Below are 19,584 nucleotides of genomic sequence, written 5' to 3'. Positions count from 1 at the left end.
CAGCTCTGCAAATCTCCTTACCACCCAGCATTCCTGTCCTTCTTTTGATTAGTCAGCCTGACATGATGTCATCATTGCCAGTCCAGCTAATCAAAAGAAGAGCCAGGAATGCCGGGAGGTAAGTAGCGTCGCAAAACTCCTATCCAACGGTCACAGATTACTGACCTGACCGATGGACCAAGTCCAGCAAATCAATTCTCCCATCTTTAGTAATCATATTTCATTAATTGTATCTTAACTAACTGAAAATTAAAAATAAAAAAATATAAAAAAAAAACAAAAGGAAAGGGTTTTGGTTGGCAGCCGTAGACCGCCATTCCTGGGAGCTGGATAACTGCACTAGAAACTGATACAGAAAGTGGCCCTCACCCCTCCAACGCTGTTTTCTCTCCCGCTCATACTCTGGAGGACAGCTTTGTCTAAACCCAACTTCAGGCTCGCTCGGTCGAACATCTCCCGCTCATAGGAGTTTCTTGTAATTAATCGATAAACCTTCACAGCTTTGTTCTGGCCAATTCGGTGACATCGGGCTTGAGCCTTTAAAAACGGGAAAGGACAGTCAAAGTTAACCTGTTGGAGACATGTTGGAGACACGTACGAGGTTCTGTTTTTTTTCTAAATTGTTTTTTTTGTGTGTGGAGTGGAGCGGGGGTGAATTGACCACCACAAAACATCTACATTTCTCTCCCGTTTCGGTGTTCAATGTATTTGTCGCCGAAGGTAAGCACGCCGCATGAATGAGCACCACAATGATGCCTCCATAATAGTCGACTAATGTGAAGGAACCTGTCAATGATGCCACTTCAGCCACTAACCTGGAGATCATTCTGAGGATTCCAATCAGAGTCAAAAATAATACAGGTGTCGGCGGCAGTCAAATTTATTCCCAGACCTCCTGCCCGGGTGCAAAGGAGGAACACAAACCGATCAGAATCTGGTTTACTGAAGCGATCAATGGCGGCTTGCCGGAGATTTCCTCGGACTCGACCATCAATGCGTTCATAGAGATATCTGAGAAGGATTGAATTGTCAGAGAGGAGCAAGAGTCTAGATCGGCTTTTAGTAGGTTTTAAATAGCGAAGGATGCACATTAGGATCTCAGCACATGTCAATGGGTAAACGGATGGGAACAGTTCTTTACTGCTGTTCTCTCACAAACCATCAGTACAGTTTCTTCAGTTTTTTTATGGTTTCCTTTCCTTATCCCTATTGCTAAGCTGTGATGCCTTCTCACTATCCAGATTCACCACAAAATGGCGGCTGTGTTCCCTGCCTCTGCTTTTATACAGTCTCTCATAGCCCCTTATTTCCGCTGTGATATCATGTGATGTTATTAACCAATTATCTTCAAAAAGGCATCTGATAAGCTGTCACAGTCGCCGATACAGAACTGAGCATGAGTTATCATATTGCACATACTAAAATATGTGTTATTCACACAATAATAAGGTGTTTCTGCAAAAAAGCATCTATCACCTAACCACTAGATGAATGATAAATGCTAGATTGGTGGGGAACCGAACGATGGGCCCCCAATTGAGGGACCAGAGTCCTTGTTCCCACCAACCACAAGCTGCAGACCATACCCCTTTGGGGAAAGCAGAGGTCCCTTATTCCAGCGATGATTGTGGGTCCCAGTGTTTGGACCCCCACCAATGTAGCATTTATCTCTATGTAGCCCTTTTCTATGTACTCTGACACAGCAAAAGAATAAAATATAAGTAAGGCTAGATGCACGTTAGGTTTGTGCCCAAAGACGGGTGATACGCTCAGGCGGTGTGTGCCCCATAGTGGCCACAGTCAGGATGGAGTCCATGGCATCCGTCCATCATAAGGACCGATTCCAAAGAAACGTATCCTGCAAGGTATACTACTTCTTTTTTTTTTCTTTTGCAGTCTGCTGCTTTCCTGTAGTCAGACAAGCAATATGCAGGCGCTCACAAGCCACAGAGGCAGAAAGAACACGCTATTGGCCTCCATCTCTAGAAAGGGGACCTTAGGGAACGTTACAGTATATGTCAGGAAAGCCCCCCTACGCAGTGTGCACCTAGCCTAAGCAATGCAGCATTCGTGGGAACAGATCAAATACTTGCACTCACCTCTTGTGCATGAGATAGTCCTCTAATATGTCCAAGCAACGCACCATCTGGGAAAAGATGAGCACCTTGTGGCCTCCAGCTTTCATTTTCGGCAGTAGCTTATCAATGAGCACCAGCTTCCCAGCAGACTGGATCATGGCCTGGAGGTAGAAATCCACAGCCATTGGATTGTGGGTCTCTCTGAACTCTCCGAGGATCTTCTCTTCGGCTCCTGCAAGATCATGTGTGCATAAGCGGAGTCTAAATCTCAAGATGTCTCTTAACCATCTGATATTTCCTCTATATGACATTGATCAATGCAATCGACACATACAAAGCCCTTTGTAACAATCAGAAGTACTTTCCTATAGGTAATGTGTACTCATAAATTACAGGGGTTGTCCCACCTTAGGCAGTCTCTATGTGACTGCAGACTTGTGAATCCTAACATTGCCTGTAAGGATTCTCCGTTGCATGTGACCACAAGTAGATGATTTGCATACTTCCAGCCACATTCCAACTAGACTGTGCGACCTTGCTCAATACACTTGCACTAAACGAGGCTGTGGCCACTGCCGACTAGTCGGCATGTGACTGCATATGCACATCGCATATGCAAATCGAATCCTCACAGCGCGCAATGCTCACAATGTGAGGATCTACAAGTCTGCAGTCACATGGGTTACAAATCTAAAGTCACTCTAAGACCGGACAGCCCCTGTAAAGGAAACCTGTCTGTCGATTCATGCTTCCTAGACCACAGGCAGCATGAATCAGAGGCTGGCTGCACGATGGTGCCAGGTATGTTTTTCTCTGAAACGCTGCGGCATTAAAGGTCCAGCCGGGGAATGATAGGGAGAGAGAAGTCTAGTCTGGCACAACTCCATCAGGCTTCTCCCACCTCTGCTTCAGCTGACTGACTGCTCTCTCCCATGTCTGTACATAAGCACACACTTGTCAATCACCTGGAGAGAAGTGGGGAGAAGCTGGCCAGTCGTTTCTCCGGACTAGTCTCATCCCCCCTATGGTCCCAGGCTGGATCTTTAATCTATGCTCCCACTGATATGCCGAAATGGTTTGGGCATCATGAACGTGGTGACAGGTGAACCCAGCAGCTCCATCTACATCATCTGAATAGGTGCCACGTAATGCCAAGTTTTCCATGTAGCGTCCTCCGCAGTGGCATCTTCCAGTGATCATTGCCAACATTTTCAGAATCCAGATCTCCATTGACCGGCTGATCACGGATATGACTTGTCTGCAAAAAGTGTTGTCTAGACGAGACTAATCCCTGGACTATGTATCACTGCTGTCCCTCTACTGACCTGTGCTGCGGGAGACGTTAATAAGAATGAAATGGAAGACATCGGTTGCGTACGTGCGCACCTTTAATGAGATACGGGTGGTTGCAGCACTTGCGCAGCTCCATCATGGTGTTCACTAGGTTGGGGACATTCGCTTGGCCGGCCCCTTTAGATAAGAAGGCAAAGTTCTTTTCCAGGATGGCTCTGTAGTATTTCTTCTGGATGTTGGTCAGTTCCACTTCTATGATAGTTTCCTCCTTAGGCGCTAGTTTTTTTTCCACGTCTTCCTTGAGCCTTCGAAGCATCATTGGCTTAAGAATAGCCTGCAGTTTTTGGACCTGAATTAAAAGAAACAGAAACACATGCAAGAAAATAGCAGGGACTGTGACAGCTGGCCCCAAATCTACTGTGTGTTCAAAAGTCACATGTTGGTTACTACTTTCTAATATAACGTAGTTGTGCATCTTTCCCTGGCTCAGAATATGCGCACGCTTCGTCTAATCTTCTGCAGATGTAGCTGCTTTAAAGAGAATCAACCACAAGGTTTTTGCTCCCCCATCTGAGCAGCATCATGTAGGGGAAGAGACCCTGATCCCAGCAATGTGTCACTTACTGGGCTATTAGCTGTAGTTTTATCTGCTGCAGTTCTCTGATAACTGAGCTCTGTATAACCACACCCACAACACTGATTGGCTGCTTTCTGTGCACACTGTGCATAGGCAGAAAGCTGCTGATCAATGGTGGGGAGTGTTATACAGAGATCATGAATATGGAGGACTACCTGGCAGCAGATTTACTAGTCCTGTAGTGATAATCTCCTGCTGATAAAACTGTGATTTTTTTCAAAACTACAGCAAGCAGCCCAGTAAGTGACACAACAATTAGGGACTCTGCCTCTACATCATGCCGCTCTCAGACAGGTGGCAAAAACCTGGTGACGTGACAGGTTCCCTTTAAACCCCCTGATGATGCATCCAATGACATTTACAACTAGAGATGAGTGGATCAGTTCGCGGGCCTCCGGTCCAGTGTCCAGGTCACCGGTAGCCGGCGTGTTATGAATGGGTCACCGAGGAGGATGACAGGAACAGGCTAAGCCACCAGAAGACCAAAGAGGTTGGTAACTAAGCGGATTGCAGACCCCTGATCCTATCCACACAACTAGCAGTAGCCGTGGAGCGTTCCTACGATGTCCTAGACGCTTCATCACAGCTGGAGGACTAACTAAGCCTAATGACAGAAAGATGAAATCTAAACTGCCCCGGAGCAGATCCCCAAAGGAATAGATAGCCCCCAAACATATATTGTCGGTGAGACAAGATGAGACACAAACACAGGCAGAGAACAGACTGAGCAAACGGTGGGGCCCAAGCTGTCTAGACAGGACAGGACAGAAAAGATACTGTCTGCAATCACGCAAAACACCCTGAAAAAGTCCAACACTTCTGATATACAAAAAACCTGCGGTCGCACGACCTCACCCCCGCTAGATCAGCACTCTGGTATAAACTGGCAGCAAAGCAAAAAGATACTAACATAACAGGGGACTGAACAAGCTGCAATATATGAAGCAGGGCCCAGCGCTGCCCCCAGCAGGGAGCATGCTGAACCCTAGCAGCAAAACAGAAAGCAAAAAAAAGACACAACCAGATTAGATGAAAGGATTAGCAAAAGAATCACTTAGCTGAACCATGCAGATCAGGCAGGGGACAAAAGAACTCCAAATGCACACAGAGGAAATCACCACCAACGTCCAAGAGCAGCCAGCTCAATTATATGCTCCCAGCTAGTAATCCCAGGTTCCCAATTATTGTCTTCAGGTGGAGAACTTCCATTCACCTGGCCAGCTCCACTACTCTCAGTAACCACCAGAGAGAGCAGAGGGAGCTTCGGCTCAGAACTTCGAGCAAGGGAATTCACAACATCGGCGGCTTGATGGGAGGCCCACAAATCTCTTGCATTTCGGTGTGGCTTTTAATTAGCCCAATGACGTAGCACCAACCCTGACAATTCAAATGCAGCGCCAAGGACGTCAGAAGATAAGAAATTTATGGACCTCCCATCTGGCGTACCACTGACCTGGACGCCGGACCGGAGCCCCTACACAAATCAATCTGCTCATCATTAGTCACAGCACTTAACCCTTTACATGCATTCTTGAGTTCTTTAGATGGATTTTGATTCACCCCCACCAGTTTCAGTATCGGACAGTAACCTGTGTATTCATTACCTGCTCCTCGGTCTTCAGATCTCCAAACTCTTGCATGAACGTAGACTCTGAGGGAAAGCGCAGCGGCTCTAGGAAATGTAAGAGACTGAACAGCTCCTCCACCGTGTTCTGCAGGGGCGTTCCTGTTAGAAGCACCTTGTGCTCCTGGGGGATGGAGAACATAACCATCAGTCCACTATGGAAAGTATTGTAGGGAGACGAGTGTCATAAATAATAAACCCCAGCTTTTAGAATACATATTGTGATACTTAATCACTACTCATGGACTAGCCGTGAGGCAGGGTAGTGAAATGTTCTGGAGTGAGAAACCAAGAGAGCACGTCCTAAACTAAAGGAGAAAGACAAAGGCGAAGTCATGTCATGGTCCGAGGTCAAAAGACCAGAAAGATAGCCGATCAGAGCAAAGAGGCTAGGCAAATGGATGGTCAGAACGAGGTCCAAGGTCAGGCAGCAATAGATTAAGAAACAGAGCACAAAAATACAAGGCAAACCACTGAGCAGATGACGTCTGTGACTGACAGCTCAGGTTAGTAGCTGGGTAACCACCAGGAGCAGGAAACACCTGAAAGAAGCTCCCAGACTCAAGATTGGATGGCTGAGCTCTCCATCAAAACACCACCACCTCAGCACGTCCCTTCACCATATGGTATACCTGAGTCATCAGTCACCGTGTCTAAGACACAATGAGCGGAGGAATCGTGACACCGATTTTATTAAAATAATCAAATTATGTCAGCACAGACTATATCGCTACCACTCTATGATCATCTGCCAAACCCGTGTTTATTATGGAAAATGTCAGTATTCCGTGTGCTGCAAATTAGGGGTGTAAACAAGAGGGCTATATTTAGTGCTGATGTGGGCACAGACAAGGAAACAAAGCCAGTTATAAAACCAGAACAAATGGGATCCGACAGGCCTGTTCTAAACGACTGATTCATTCGGCTCAATTAAAGTGGTTGTCCACCTTGAGAGGGGACAAATTTTTTTTCTTACCGGAAAGCATGTAATTGGGGCTAGAAATCATTTTGTCATAGGAATTCTTTAAGAACGTTGCCTGTTTGCCTTCTATAGCCTCTGTCTTGCACTGTCTATTGCTGGCTGCAAAATGAGCGAACTGAGACAGCATCAGCCAACCCACTATAACTCTTATCTGTCTTTTTATGAGCTCTTCTCAGCGGACTAATTACCACAAACCACAACAAAGTTCAATGTGCAAAAAGTCATATGGAAGAAAATATGGAATGATTTTAGTCCCAAATACATGCATTTAGCTAGAGAAAAAAGAATAAAATATCACCAAAGGGATGCAATCCAGGAGAGTAGTGAGACCATCTAATATATACTTATCTTGTAATGTCTTCACATTCTGTTCCTTCCAGTTGTCTCCAAATCCCATAATTCCAAGCGGCAGAAGTTCACCGACTGCCATATTCGGACACTCAAGTGATAAGTGTCTCAATATGGAAACTGCTGGTGGTGCCAGTCTATTGCGCGGTACCACCAGCGGAACACCGTAGCACCACACAGACACACACACACAAACTGTATACGCCGTACGCACCACACACATATACACTCTGTATATGCCGTATGCACCACACACACTGTATACGCCGTTCGCAGCCTCTTGCGTGGTGCCACAAGCGGAACACTGTCGTGAACACGCCGCTGCCGAGATCAGCCGAATGATTCATTGGCCGCCGCCATCTTTGTACAGGAGGAGCGCATGCGCAGTTTTAATGTGACCGCCGCTATCTGTCTGCACAAAGATGGCGGCGGTCTGATTTCCGCGCTGGCGCAGTGAATCATTTGTCTAGTCCCGGCGGCAGATGCGCAACGTGTCTACAGGCAGAGGAAGCCGGTCACATTAAAGGGGTTTTCCCACAAAAGAAAGTTCATTTTAAAAAATTGTCTGTGTCTGACCGTGTACAGAGCAAACACCATCTCCTGGGCAGGGGAGGAAGCAGAAGACAATACTGACATTACAGCTGGGGATCACAGAGGATACATTTTGTGAAGTAAAATATTTCACTGATTGTTTTTAAACAATATTTTACCTCACAAAATGTATCCTCTGCGATCTCCTGCTGTAATGTCAGTATTGTCTTTTGCTTCCTCCCCTGCCCAGGAGCTGTGGTATGTTCTGTACACGGTCAGACACAGACAATTTTTAAAATGAACTTTTGCTCGTGGGACAACCCCTTTAAAAAGCAAATACCAACGCCAACATGGCTCCTCCTAAAAAGTACACCAATGACAATGAAAGGAAAGCAGCAAAGGCCACGGGGAAAGAGAGAGTGGATCGGTGGGTGAGCGAATGGGGGGATAGATTCTCAACGCTGCAAAGCCTGCCCCCATTGTGACATTACCGCCCTCCCAATGCAATAGCATCAGGCCACCATCTAGTTAACTATAAATGCCATTTGACAGACTTTTCCCATAGTTACAAAAGTTGAGTAAAGACACAGCTCCACCAAGGTCAACCTTTTTCTCCACAACTTATAGATTTTTTATCTCCACAATGTTATTTGACATGAGAAAAACATCCAGCCCCTTTTTTAAATGCTGATATATGTATCAGCCATTACTACCCCTTGTGGTCGTCGTTCCACAGTCTGACTGCTCTAACTGTAAAGAACCCTTTCCTATTTAGCTGCAGGAATCAGTTTTCTTCAATACCTAATCAATGTTCCCTGGTACTTTGTAAGAAATCATATAAACTTCCTGTGTATACAAAGGAATCTTATTGTCTTTGGCTCTTAAAGCCAAGAATACGACTACGACCCAGTGCCAAAAGTATGGGTTTGGACGTTGCAGATTTGTGGTGCAGTTTTCTAAATCCCATACTGCAGAAAAGTTCTGAAATGGAAGTCAGTGAATACTACGCGCCTAAGAGGTGTGTACACAATGACTTTTTCTGGTGGATTCCGCCTAGAATCTGCCATAAAAGGTGTAGTGAAACTGCCACGGAAAATGTAAGTGGATTTTTTTTTCCTTGCGTGTTGCTGCTTGCTTTTGATTGGGCAATGTCATACAGGGGAAAAAGTACACTCCCCCAGGGAAAACCATCTGATAACACCCACTTGGACTTAACGAAAATTAACTCATTAGGTGCCAAATACTTTGATTGCTAATATCTTTACAACAAAATAGAATTTAACAAAAAAAACAAACAGGAAAACGTTTTCTTCCACTCTGCGGCCACTTTTAGATTATCTGTCCTGCTCAACATGAAACGTGAGAATTGTGACCAGCAGTGATTGTGGGGAAAGTGGAGATAAGAGATTTTGTGAAGGATGGCCATTCACAAATAAAAGCTTCTACCAGGCTTCCATTTTACCAGATCTATTACAACCTCCCCCGATCCCTCAGGATCCGTTTAAATTCAACTCCAATTGACCAAATATATCTGTCAATTATCTGGCAGCATTAAAACAACAGCCCAGAAGGAAAATAAATAAAAAAGAGTGAACTGTGCTGATCCAAAATGTCACATAACACGAGGCTATGAGCTTGGAATGGTGATATGGATTCTTGGTGGAGCGTCAGGTCAGAGTATACAGAACAGAAATCCATGGAAATACTTGCATCTGGACACTATACATACCAGGTTCATGAGTTTTAAGCCTTCCAGCAACTTGCAGTTCTTGTTCTTCAGCCTGTGTGCCTCATCAATTATAACACACCTCCACTCAATGGCATTGAGCTCTGGGCAGCCCCCCAAAATCATCTCAAAGGTGGTGATGATGGCATGAAACTTGTAAGCCCCTCGGACAACACGACCCTGCGATGTAATAATGCCTCCGTTATCTCATTCATATGATCTCTAATTCCATGACCTGCATTGTCTTCTGGTCTACTCCAGATGATTTATGGCGCCGTACCTGAGAATCCCGGAAATACATCTCATACTGCTGGATCATCTGCCGGCTGATCATGCTGCCATGGTACACGACCACATTCAGATCTGCCCAGGTACGAAACTCTCGCTCCCAGTTGGTGATGGTGGAGAGAGGAGCAATGATGAGGAACGGGCCACGGATACCAGACAGGTATATCTCATGAAGAAACGTCAGGCTCTGAATTGTTTTTCCTAGACCCATTTCATCTGCCAAAATACAGTTCCTCCTATGAAGTCGGGACGGAGTGAAGAAAAAACAAATCAGTAACTGCTGGAAAATCCCTGGAGAAGTCACATATTTGGCCTCCTGAAAGACCAAACGCACAGGATAGTAAGTACGGTATATCTGTATAATATCCACACCAAAGTGTTCAGCATTAAACCTTTCTGCATTTTCTGAAAGGGAGCGTTTCATCAGAAGATGACCTACAGTTGGGAAATAAGTATTTGAACCCTTGCTGATTTTGTAAGTTTGCACACTGACAAAGACATGAACAATCCATAATTTTAAGGATAGGTTAATTTTAACACTGAGAGATAGAATATCAAAAATAAAAACCAGAAAATCACATTGTATAAATTATATAAATTTATTTGCATTTTGCAGTGAGAAATAAGTATTTGATCCCCTACCAACCATTAAGAGCTATGGTTCCTACAGACCAGTTAGACGCTCCTAATCAACTCGTTACCTGCATTAAAGACGGCTGTCTTACATAATCACCTTTATAAAAGACTCCTGTCCACAGATTCAATTAGTCAGAGTCTAACCACTACAACATGGGCAAGACCAAAGAGCTTTATAAGGATGTCAGGGACAAGATCATAGACCTGCACAAAGCTGGAATGGGCTACAAAACCATACGTAAGACGCTGGGTGAGGAGACAACTGTTGGTGCAATAGTAAGAAAATGGAAGAAATACAAAATGACTGTCAATCTACATCGATCTGGGACACTATGAAAAATCTCACCTCGTAGGGTATCCTTGATCATGAGGAAGGTGAGAGATCAGCCTAAAACTACACGGGGGGAAATTGTTAATGATCTCAAGGCAGCTGGGACCACAGTCACCAAGAAAACCATTGGTAACATATTACGCCGTAAAGGTTTAAAATCCTGCAGTGCCCGCAAGGTCCCCCTGCTCAAGAAGGCACATGTGCAGGCCCATCTGAAGTTTGCCAATGAACACCTGGATGATTCTGTGAGTGATTGGGAGAAGGTGCTGTGGTCAGATGAGACAAAAATTGAGCTCTGTGGCATTAGCTCAACTCGCTGTGTTTGGAGGAAGAGAAATGCTGCCTATGACCCAAAGAACACTATCCCCACTGTCAAGCATGGAGGTGGAAACATTATGTTTTGGGGGTGTTTCTCTGCTAAGGGCACAGGACTACTTCACCGAATCACTGGGAGAATGGATGCAGCCATGTATCGTAAAATCCTGAGTGACAACTTCCTTCCCTCTGCCAGGACATTAAAAATGGATCGTGGCTGGGTCTTCCAGAAAGACAATGATCCAAAACATACAGCCAAGGCAACAAAGGAGTGGCTCAAAAAGAAGCACATTAAGGTCATGGAGTGGCCTAGCCAGTCTCCAGACCTTAATCCCATAGAAAACTAATGGAGGGATTTAAAGCTCCGAGTTGCCAAGCGACAGCCTAAAATCCTAATGATTTAGAGATGATCTGCAAAGAGGAGTGGACCAAAACTCCTTCTGACATGTGCGCAAACCTCATCATCAACTACAAAAACGTCTGACTGCTGTGCTTGCCAACAAGGGTTTTGCAACCAAGTATTAAGTCTTGTTTGCAAGAGGGATCAAATACTTATTTCTCACAGCAAAATCCAAATAAATTTATATAATTTATACAATGTGATATTCTGAATTTTATTTTTGATATTCTACCTCTCAATGTTAAAATGAACCTATCCTTAAAATTATAATAGACTATTCAAGTCTTTGTCAGTGGGCAAACTTACAAAATCAGCAGGAGATCAAATACTTATTTCCCCCACTGTATTTGTTAAATCAGATTTTAATGTTATATGCATTTTTTTTCTAATTCAGCAGTGTATTATTTTTTATATCACAAATATTGCTAAGACAATATAATTAGTCAACTTGCAGTTTTCTAATTGGCCACCTAGGCTTTCTTAGACTTTCACATCCTGTCCTTTCAGAAAGAGTTTTCAGCAGACTCCTTATCACCAAAGACAGGATTACAATGACAGGTAACAGCTCTATACAAAGCTGATAACACAGGATCCATCAATGACAAATGGTGATGTCACAGCTCCCCCTCCCTTCACAATGACCTTTGCACGCGCACATTAGATGCATCAGTACAAAACATAGAGTTTGACCATTATGGCTTTTGTCTGTGTGTTGTTTCCAGGAACAATAGGAAGATAGAGGGTAAAAAACCCCAGTGACCTATAAAAAATTGCAAGATTTCTACTTTTTATCTTTCATACAGATTGTGATATGTAAAAAAATTGTTATTTTTTTACATATACTGTATGTGACACAAAAACCTGAATAAATCAATAGGTAATTTTTCTTTTAAAATCAATGTTTATATTTCATAAATATTGAGAGTGTACGCCATAAGTACATGGCAGGGGATATACAGTAATCAGTTGTGTCCACGGCCACTCTGCAGTTGATGATCGGGCCGCCGACACTGAGAGGAGCTGATCAGTGGGGTGCCGGGTACCACCCCCTCACCAACCTGATATATATGACCTATAAACCACAATGAAGACAGTAAGCCCATCATTCCTCCCTCTGGTACTGAAAAAAGAAGTCCCCACCATGTGGCTGCCACAGAATGATATGTGGCTATTTTTACACAGATCATGAGATGTGGTGCTTAAACTTTTGAAAAGTAGACATAACAGAGGGTCTATATTATCCCCTTGCCGCTTTGGACAATTTTAATTTTTGAAATTTTGCTTTTTCCTCTCCTTCTTCCAAAAGCCATGGGAGTGTGGGCTGTTACACGCAGAAGTCAACTGTATAACACGGCCGACATGGAAATCGTCTATGGCGGGCTCAGCTCCTGAGCCTGCTGCACACACCTGCGCTCGGTGTATGGTGTACATATGTTAAAGGTGTGTGGAAAAATACTTCTCTGATGTCTATCAATTGCTTTCAGGCCTCTTGTGTAAGACATTTTTGGCCTGTGTCCCTATGACATGCCCTGCTGCTCCTGTGATATAGGCACATGGCTTTATAGCAGCCAATCTGATCTGGTCTTTCACCAGTTTACCTACAGGATGATGACCAGTGCCGCTCCAGCTCACCTGTTATACCAGTTGCTGCTCCTGGGATATAGGCACCAAGGCTGTGGAGCCTGTAAACCAAACCTCTGACTCCTCAATTTCCATGACACCGACTCTGACTCCACCAAAATGGGCTCCGACTCCACAACTGCGACTCTGACTCCACAGCCCTGATAGCCACGTGGCTTTATAGCAGCCAATCTGATCTGGTCTTTCACCATTTTACCTACAGGATGATGGCCAGTGCCACTCGGGCTCACCTGTTATACCAGTTGAACAGCAGCCAGTTCAGTCCCTCCAGTTGGTATTCTCTGAGTTGATTACCAGTTTTGTATTCTCGTGACTGGTGAATTTTCTTCCAATTATTTGGAGGTGGTCGTTCCTGGGAAACAAACATCAAAAGCATAAGAAGCTTGTTAGGGAAGGGGCAGGCGACTGTGTGTTCTCCATTTGAGGAAAATGATCTGATTATTCTAATCGCAGTGTGATCAGAGGGGGATCCATTTGTCTAGGATTTGGATTAAGGCCCCGTCACACTAAGCGACTCACCAGCGATCCCGACACCGATATGAAGGTGTCAGGATCGCTGGTAAGTCGCTATGTGATCGCTCGTGAGCTGTCACACAGACAGCTTCACCAGCGATCAGCACAGCGATGCCGAGCGCCCGGCATCTCTGGCTATCGCTGTAGAAAATAGTATCAAAATAAAAAATATAGTTATTCTCACCTTCCGACGTCCCGTTCAGCCATCCTGCCTCTCTCCACACTCCGGTCCCAGTGATCCTTTGCGAGAATGACCGCGAGATGTCACGGTCTCGCGGGATAACAAAGTCTCGCGGTCATTCGTGCTAAGGATCACTGGGACCGGAGCGTGGAGAGAGGCAGGATGGCTGAACGGGACATCGGAAGGTGAGAATAACTATATTTTTTATTTTTTTTTATTATTTTTTTACACCTGATCGCTGGTCTCCCGCTGTCACACACAGCGATGCGTGCTGGCCAGCGGGAGACCAGCGACCAAAGAAATGTCCAGAGGTTTCTTCCAGCGATCAGCGATACCGGCAGGGGGGCCGCTCGCTGATCGCTGTCACACACAGCAATCTCGCTGGTGAGATCGCTGTTACGTCACAAAAGTTGTGACTCAGCAGCGATCTCGCTACCGAGATCGCTTAGTGAGAAGGGGCCTTTACTAAAAAAAAAATGCTTCTCTATCTTCTGCATTCAGTCTGAGCACTCTGCCACTCAGCCTCAGGCATTTTTAATTACAGCAGGACCCTACCTTCCCATATGAATACCAAATTTACACAAAGAAAAACGACCAAAAAGTCCCAGAAGGATAATATATTTTATTATGTCATTATAGAAAATAGTTAAAAACCATTACATAAAATTAGATAATACATATACTGAGCAAAAAAGGGGGTTACGCTACCCAGGTATAAAGCATAGAAATGTACAAAAAAATGAGTAAACAATGAGTAAACAATTGGTGATTAAGCAAAATAGATAGTGATATATATAATAAATAATAAACAATATACAGTGCGCAAACACCAAAAAAATTAAAAACCATAAACACAAATGTAAGCCACTACCACAGTGAAAAGCTATAAATATCAAAATATCAAAATAGTGCGTCTGTGTGATAAGGCTAAAAAAAGACACTATATGTGTCACCGTGAATTAGGTGTCAAACTGACCAGGAAAGAAAAATTGTAGCAAAAATAAAAATAAGTAAAAAACATATATACAACCTCTCCTGGTCTCCTGGGGAAGCAACCCGGTCCCGGGACCGGGTTGCTTCCCCAGGAGACCAGGAGAGGTTGTATATATGTTTTTTACTTATTTTTATTTTTGCTACAATTTTTCTTTCCTGGTCAGTTTGACACCTAATTCACGGTGACACATATAGTGTCTTTTTTTAGCCTTATCACACAGACGCACTATTTTGATATTTTGATATTTATAGCTTTTCACTGTGGTAGTGGCTTACATTTGTGTTTATGGTTTTTAATTTTTTTGGTGTTTGCGCACTGTATATTGTTTATTATTTATTATATATATCACTATCTATTTTGCTTAATCACCAATTGTTTACTCATTGTTTACTCATTTTTTTGTACATTTCTATGCTTTATACCTGGGTAGCGTAACCCCCTTTTTTGCTCAGTATATGTATTATCTAATTTTATGTAATGGTTTTTAACTATTTTCTATAATGACATAATAAAATATATTATCCTTCTGGGACTTTTTGGTCGTTTTTCTTTGTGTAAATTTGGTGTTTGTAACACGACTGTCCTTTAAACAGTCCATCATTCTCCGGCGATATACTATTTTTATTTATAGCATTATCTTATTATAATGTAAATTTCGCTGTTTCTCCTTATTTCGTGTTTCTTCCCATATGAATGTAGACTTCAGTCTAAAAGAGAATTCACATTAGACAGGTTCCCAACAACGCGAATCGCCTTATCATGGCTGCTGGGTACACATGAATTGGCAAATTTATGCAGTAAGTATTCTTATATTTTCCTATTTTCTAGAGCATAATGCAATTCACATTTCATGTTTGCATGCTATAGCGCTACAGAGTGCTACTTTATTTGATGTCATCCGAGTGTGGTCCGATGTTTTCCACCGAAACGAATGGGCGAGTGTCATCTGATTATCGGAGGCAAATTGTGCATGCTGCATTTTTTTCCTCATACCAGCCTTTCTGAGGAAATTAAATGAAACATGTACCAATAGAATAAATTTAGCCTGAGTGCTATCCGATGTTTTGACGGTTCGCACTCGGACAGAAACTACGGTCGTCTGCATGAGCCCTAAAGGCGATTTATCAGTTTAAAAAGTTATAACCTCCTGCCTGGGAGTAAAAAAAAAGCAGAAGAAAAGTTTTATTGTTAGATCAATGTTTATACATATAATCCGGCCAACAGATGAGATGAATACAGTTTTAAGTCCCCTAGAGGGACTAAGAAAAAAAAGAGGACAAAGTAAAAAGAAAAGTTGTTAATTGTTAGCTTAGCGTTCCATTGCTGGAACCCTACTGATCACAACTATGAAGAACTCACACCCGTATTCTTCTCTGGCCACAAGACTGTGGCCAGGAGGAACTGGTTGAAGCCATCATAAGTCTATGGTGCTCTATCTCCATCAATGCCAAGACTGGAACGCACAGCAGCAAGGACAAGCTGTAGGGGGGTATACCAGGATTTTTATAATAAGGAGGTATACATCAAGAATATAAGTCCAACACTCCATTCACAAAGATGGACAGATCGGAGATGGACTCTTGAGCTCTAATGGCGTGCTGTAACTGTAGATATTGGAAGATGTCAGAGATATACAAATTAAAAGTCTGAATTCAATGCTCAAATGTGCAAAAATAACCCTCCTTATATAATTGATGTAAGTATCTCAGTCATCTTCTTTTGCATTCCCCAAAACTTTCCAAAAGTTGCAATTCCCTCAAGCAGGGGTTACTCCAGATAGGGGTGTACTCGAAATATTCTCCCATTTCCAAACATTTCTTACTTGCCCACCAGATTTTATAGACAAGATTTCAAGTCGGGAAGCATAGGGGCTTGGACCTCAGCCTGCCTGCCTCTAATAGTTTTACTAAATTACCTCCCCCCAAGAAATGTCAGCACTGGCGCGCCTGCCCCTGCACCCCTCCAAACCCCATCCTGTAAAATGTTGAAATTGAGAGGCTACAAAATAACCCCAAGTATATGACAAGGCCAGGCCCCAGTTATTTTTTGGGCACCTACAGCTTTCTGCATCTTTTTCCTGGGTATACCCTTTTCCAAACCAAGTCCCTAAAAATGTTATGATCTTCCTGAACCAATATTTGGGAATCCAGACGGCAGAATTAAGCAGTACGTAAAGAATGCAGGCATAAGGCACATTTTCATAAATTCGTCCTTCCCAAGGCTAGGGGCAATTTCCCACATGTTTCAACTTTATTTCTGTTCCCGATTACCAATAGACTCAGGTTTAGAGGGATGTCATCTTTTGTCTCTCTTGTAATATATATGCCGAGATATATGAATTTGGAGACTACTGGGACCATGAAACAATTGCTTATTCCTGAGATGTCTATTGTCCAAAGGAAGCACCGCAGGATTTCACCAATTTACGGTACATCCCGAGAAGGCCCCAAAGCTCTCTACAGAGTCAATTATAATTGGAAGCAAAATGTTTAGATTATTGACAAATAGTAAGAGCTCATCTGCATATAGAGCAATCTATTCTACCTGATTCCCATATTTATAACCCTCTATCCCAGTATGTTGTCTAATAATACACGCTAACGGTTCAATTGCTATAGGGAAAAGTGAGGGCGACAGGTTGCAGCCCTGTCTCGTTCCCCTGTAAAGGTTTCCAGAAATATCTCCATTTGCTCTTATTTTCGCAGTTGGTGCTTTAAACATCAGCATAACCCATTTTAAAAAGATAGGACCAAACCAAATTTTCTTTAACACAGCCCAAATATAACCTCAGTCGACAATATTGAATACTTTGGTGGCATCCACGGCTGTTGAGTTGGTAAGCCAAACCTCCGACTCCAACTCTGACTCCTCAATTTCCATGAAACCGACTTCGACTCCCTCACACCAGGGCTATGGAGTCGATAAGCCAAACCTCCGACTAACTCCTCAATGTCCATGACACCGACTCCGATTTCAACTCAGACTGCACCAAAATGGGCTCCTACTCCGACTCCACTGGTGGCATCTAAGGATAAGACGTCCTTCCGACTAGGATCCACTTGCAAATTTTAAAAAAGCCTACATAGATTTATGGTCATTAACATTGGTTTGGATGAATTACTGATTCAATAACCTTACTTAGTCAGGAGGCCAGAAATTTAGCCAATACCTTAACATCCGTTGTCAGCAGTGAGACAGGTCTCTAACGAAACAGGGAGTTCTCTATCTTTTCCCTCCTTGGGCAGAACCGCCTCATATAACGACTTTGGTAACACCCCTGATAAAAAGGCATTATGAATCATTTCCAGGTAGTTCAGTAATATTTCTTCCTCAAAATGTTCAGAGATTTCTATGGGAAGGTCATCTGATCCGGGGGGCCTTATCATTAGCAATTTTCTCAACAGTCCGCCAAATCATCTTGCAAGTAACTGACCTTTCGGTAATATAGATTAGAATAGAAGCTATTACAGACCATTATTATATCCGGGGTCCTGGCGGCCATATTGTCCTCTACATCCTTCAATTGATATATAAAAGCTTTCTCGCTTAGTACCCGACCCGTGGTCTCTCAATCCTCATAGAATTACTGTTTTAATAACATCTGCTTATTATCGGCCTGTTCTAGTAGGAATGACCAAAGCTGTTTTTGGGATTCCTTTTCCAGGTTTACCCCCCTCTTGTGTGAGTTATCCTTAACAGACTTTATTTCTCTTATTAACACGCCCCTCAAGAAGGCCTTCATTGCATCCCGTAACACCTTATGTGTGCAGAGCCCAAATTATGGAAAAAAAAATCTGACAGTTGCCCCCTGACATTGTTGTGGTCAATAATTGTAACCAAAATGGATTAAGCCTCCATCCGAGAGAACCTAGACCTCACCGGATCCACCTGTAGCCGAGAGTGATCTAACAACGACCTAGGAGAATACTCTATAGTAACGATCCCCAGGATCATAGAAGGATTACACAGCACCAAAGCAATTCTTCAGAGGGACCGAGGTTTCGATGAGGCACAGGAGGAGACCTTTGAGTTAGGACACATCTCTCTCCAGATATCAACCAGGCCCGCTTCCTTAATAAGGGGCCAAGGGGGGACTGAGACTTCTCTTCTGCAGGATATTGGTCTCTAAATGAATTAAAGTCTGCCATAATTATTAAAGGGATATCTGTCCAGTCTGCCCGTTTCATCACGATTTTCTTAGCGTAAGGAGGAGGAACATCCACTACAACAATGGCACATCCAGAGTGAGAGATGAACCAATGGACACCTGCAAGCCTCCCGTCATTTAAAGGGAATACTTTTTTGCACTATAAGACTGACTCCATTTTTGTGCAACGTACCGAATTATCGGAATGGCCTCCAGACTATAACCTACCTGGCCTGTTAGCATGGCCAGTGTGGGATTATGTTTGATAACAAAACATCAACTAAAGATGGGGGTTCCCAAAGGATTTTACACCAGGGGGGCTTTGCGCATGCTCCAAAATCAGCTATACACTATAGTGCACCTGGGAGTCTGATGTTGCGCCATGGCAGACATCCTCCTCTTCCTCATGAACTAATGCAGCAAATGTAGATCCTTTTGGGGACATTGTGGTGTTCCCCTGTGTGCCAGTCACTGACCTCCGTTTCTTTGGGTATTGCTCCAGTCTGGCCGCTGCCTCTCCTCCTACATCTATCTTCCTACGGGCACAGGGCGCGCAGGCTCCATCTTGGATGTCTGATGGTGCCACTCCATCCTCCCTGCTGATCTTTCTGTTTTGGGTGATCTTCACCACTGCAGCTGCAGCCTCCAGGAACCGCCAGGCACCGGGTAGGAGTCTTTTCTCCCCAAAATGGTGCCTCAAGATGTGTCTTACAGGATGAGTGCAGGGGAACACTCCAGACACACGTCTTCACCGCATGCATGCCAGGCCATGTCCCCCCAGTGTTACACACGATGTAGGAAAGACTAAGTGTAACATGAAGAGATAACGGGAAGAGAACCCAACACTATGGAACGGGGGGGAGTGGTGACCCCTAGACGGATCTAATATCACCCTGTCTGCCCTAACGTCCATATATAG

At 43.8% G+C, this 19,584-nt stretch overlaps 1 protein-coding gene across 5 annotated transcripts in view; it reads right to left on the bottom strand.

Annotated features, from left to right (window-relative positions):
- Nucleotides 1-19,584, bottom strand: part of CHD9 (chromodomain helicase DNA binding protein 9) — a 233,239-nt gene that overhangs the window by 42,266 nt on the left and 171,389 nt on the right. For all 5 annotated transcript variants that reach the window (XM_073576191.1, XM_073576192.1, XM_073576195.1 and 2 more), the window contains 8 exons: nucleotides 13,061-13,182; nucleotides 9,500-9,743; nucleotides 9,223-9,399; nucleotides 5,613-5,756; nucleotides 3,465-3,720; nucleotides 2,100-2,310; nucleotides 816-1,011; nucleotides 370-537 (listed from right to left, as the gene is read on the bottom strand). In XM_073576191.1, the coding sequence (XP_073432292.1) occupies nucleotides 370-537; nucleotides 816-1,011; nucleotides 2,100-2,310; nucleotides 3,465-3,720; nucleotides 5,613-5,756; nucleotides 9,223-9,399; nucleotides 9,500-9,743; nucleotides 13,061-13,182 (1,518 nt within the window). The remainder of the gene's footprint in view (nucleotides 1-369; nucleotides 538-815; nucleotides 1,012-2,099; nucleotides 2,311-3,464; nucleotides 3,721-5,612; nucleotides 5,757-9,222; nucleotides 9,400-9,499; nucleotides 9,744-13,060; nucleotides 13,183-19,584) is intronic.

This window comes from Dendrobates tinctorius, unplaced genomic scaffold (assembly GCF_039654945.1).
Source record: "Dendrobates tinctorius isolate UK_male_01 unplaced genomic scaffold, ASM3965494v1 ptg000047l, whole genome shotgun sequence".
Lineage (NCBI taxonomy): Eukaryota > Metazoa > Chordata > Amphibia > Anura > Dendrobatidae > Dendrobates > Dendrobates tinctorius.
The sequence above is the reverse complement of the archived record's forward strand: the minus strand, read 5'-3'. Positions and strand labels throughout refer to the sequence as shown.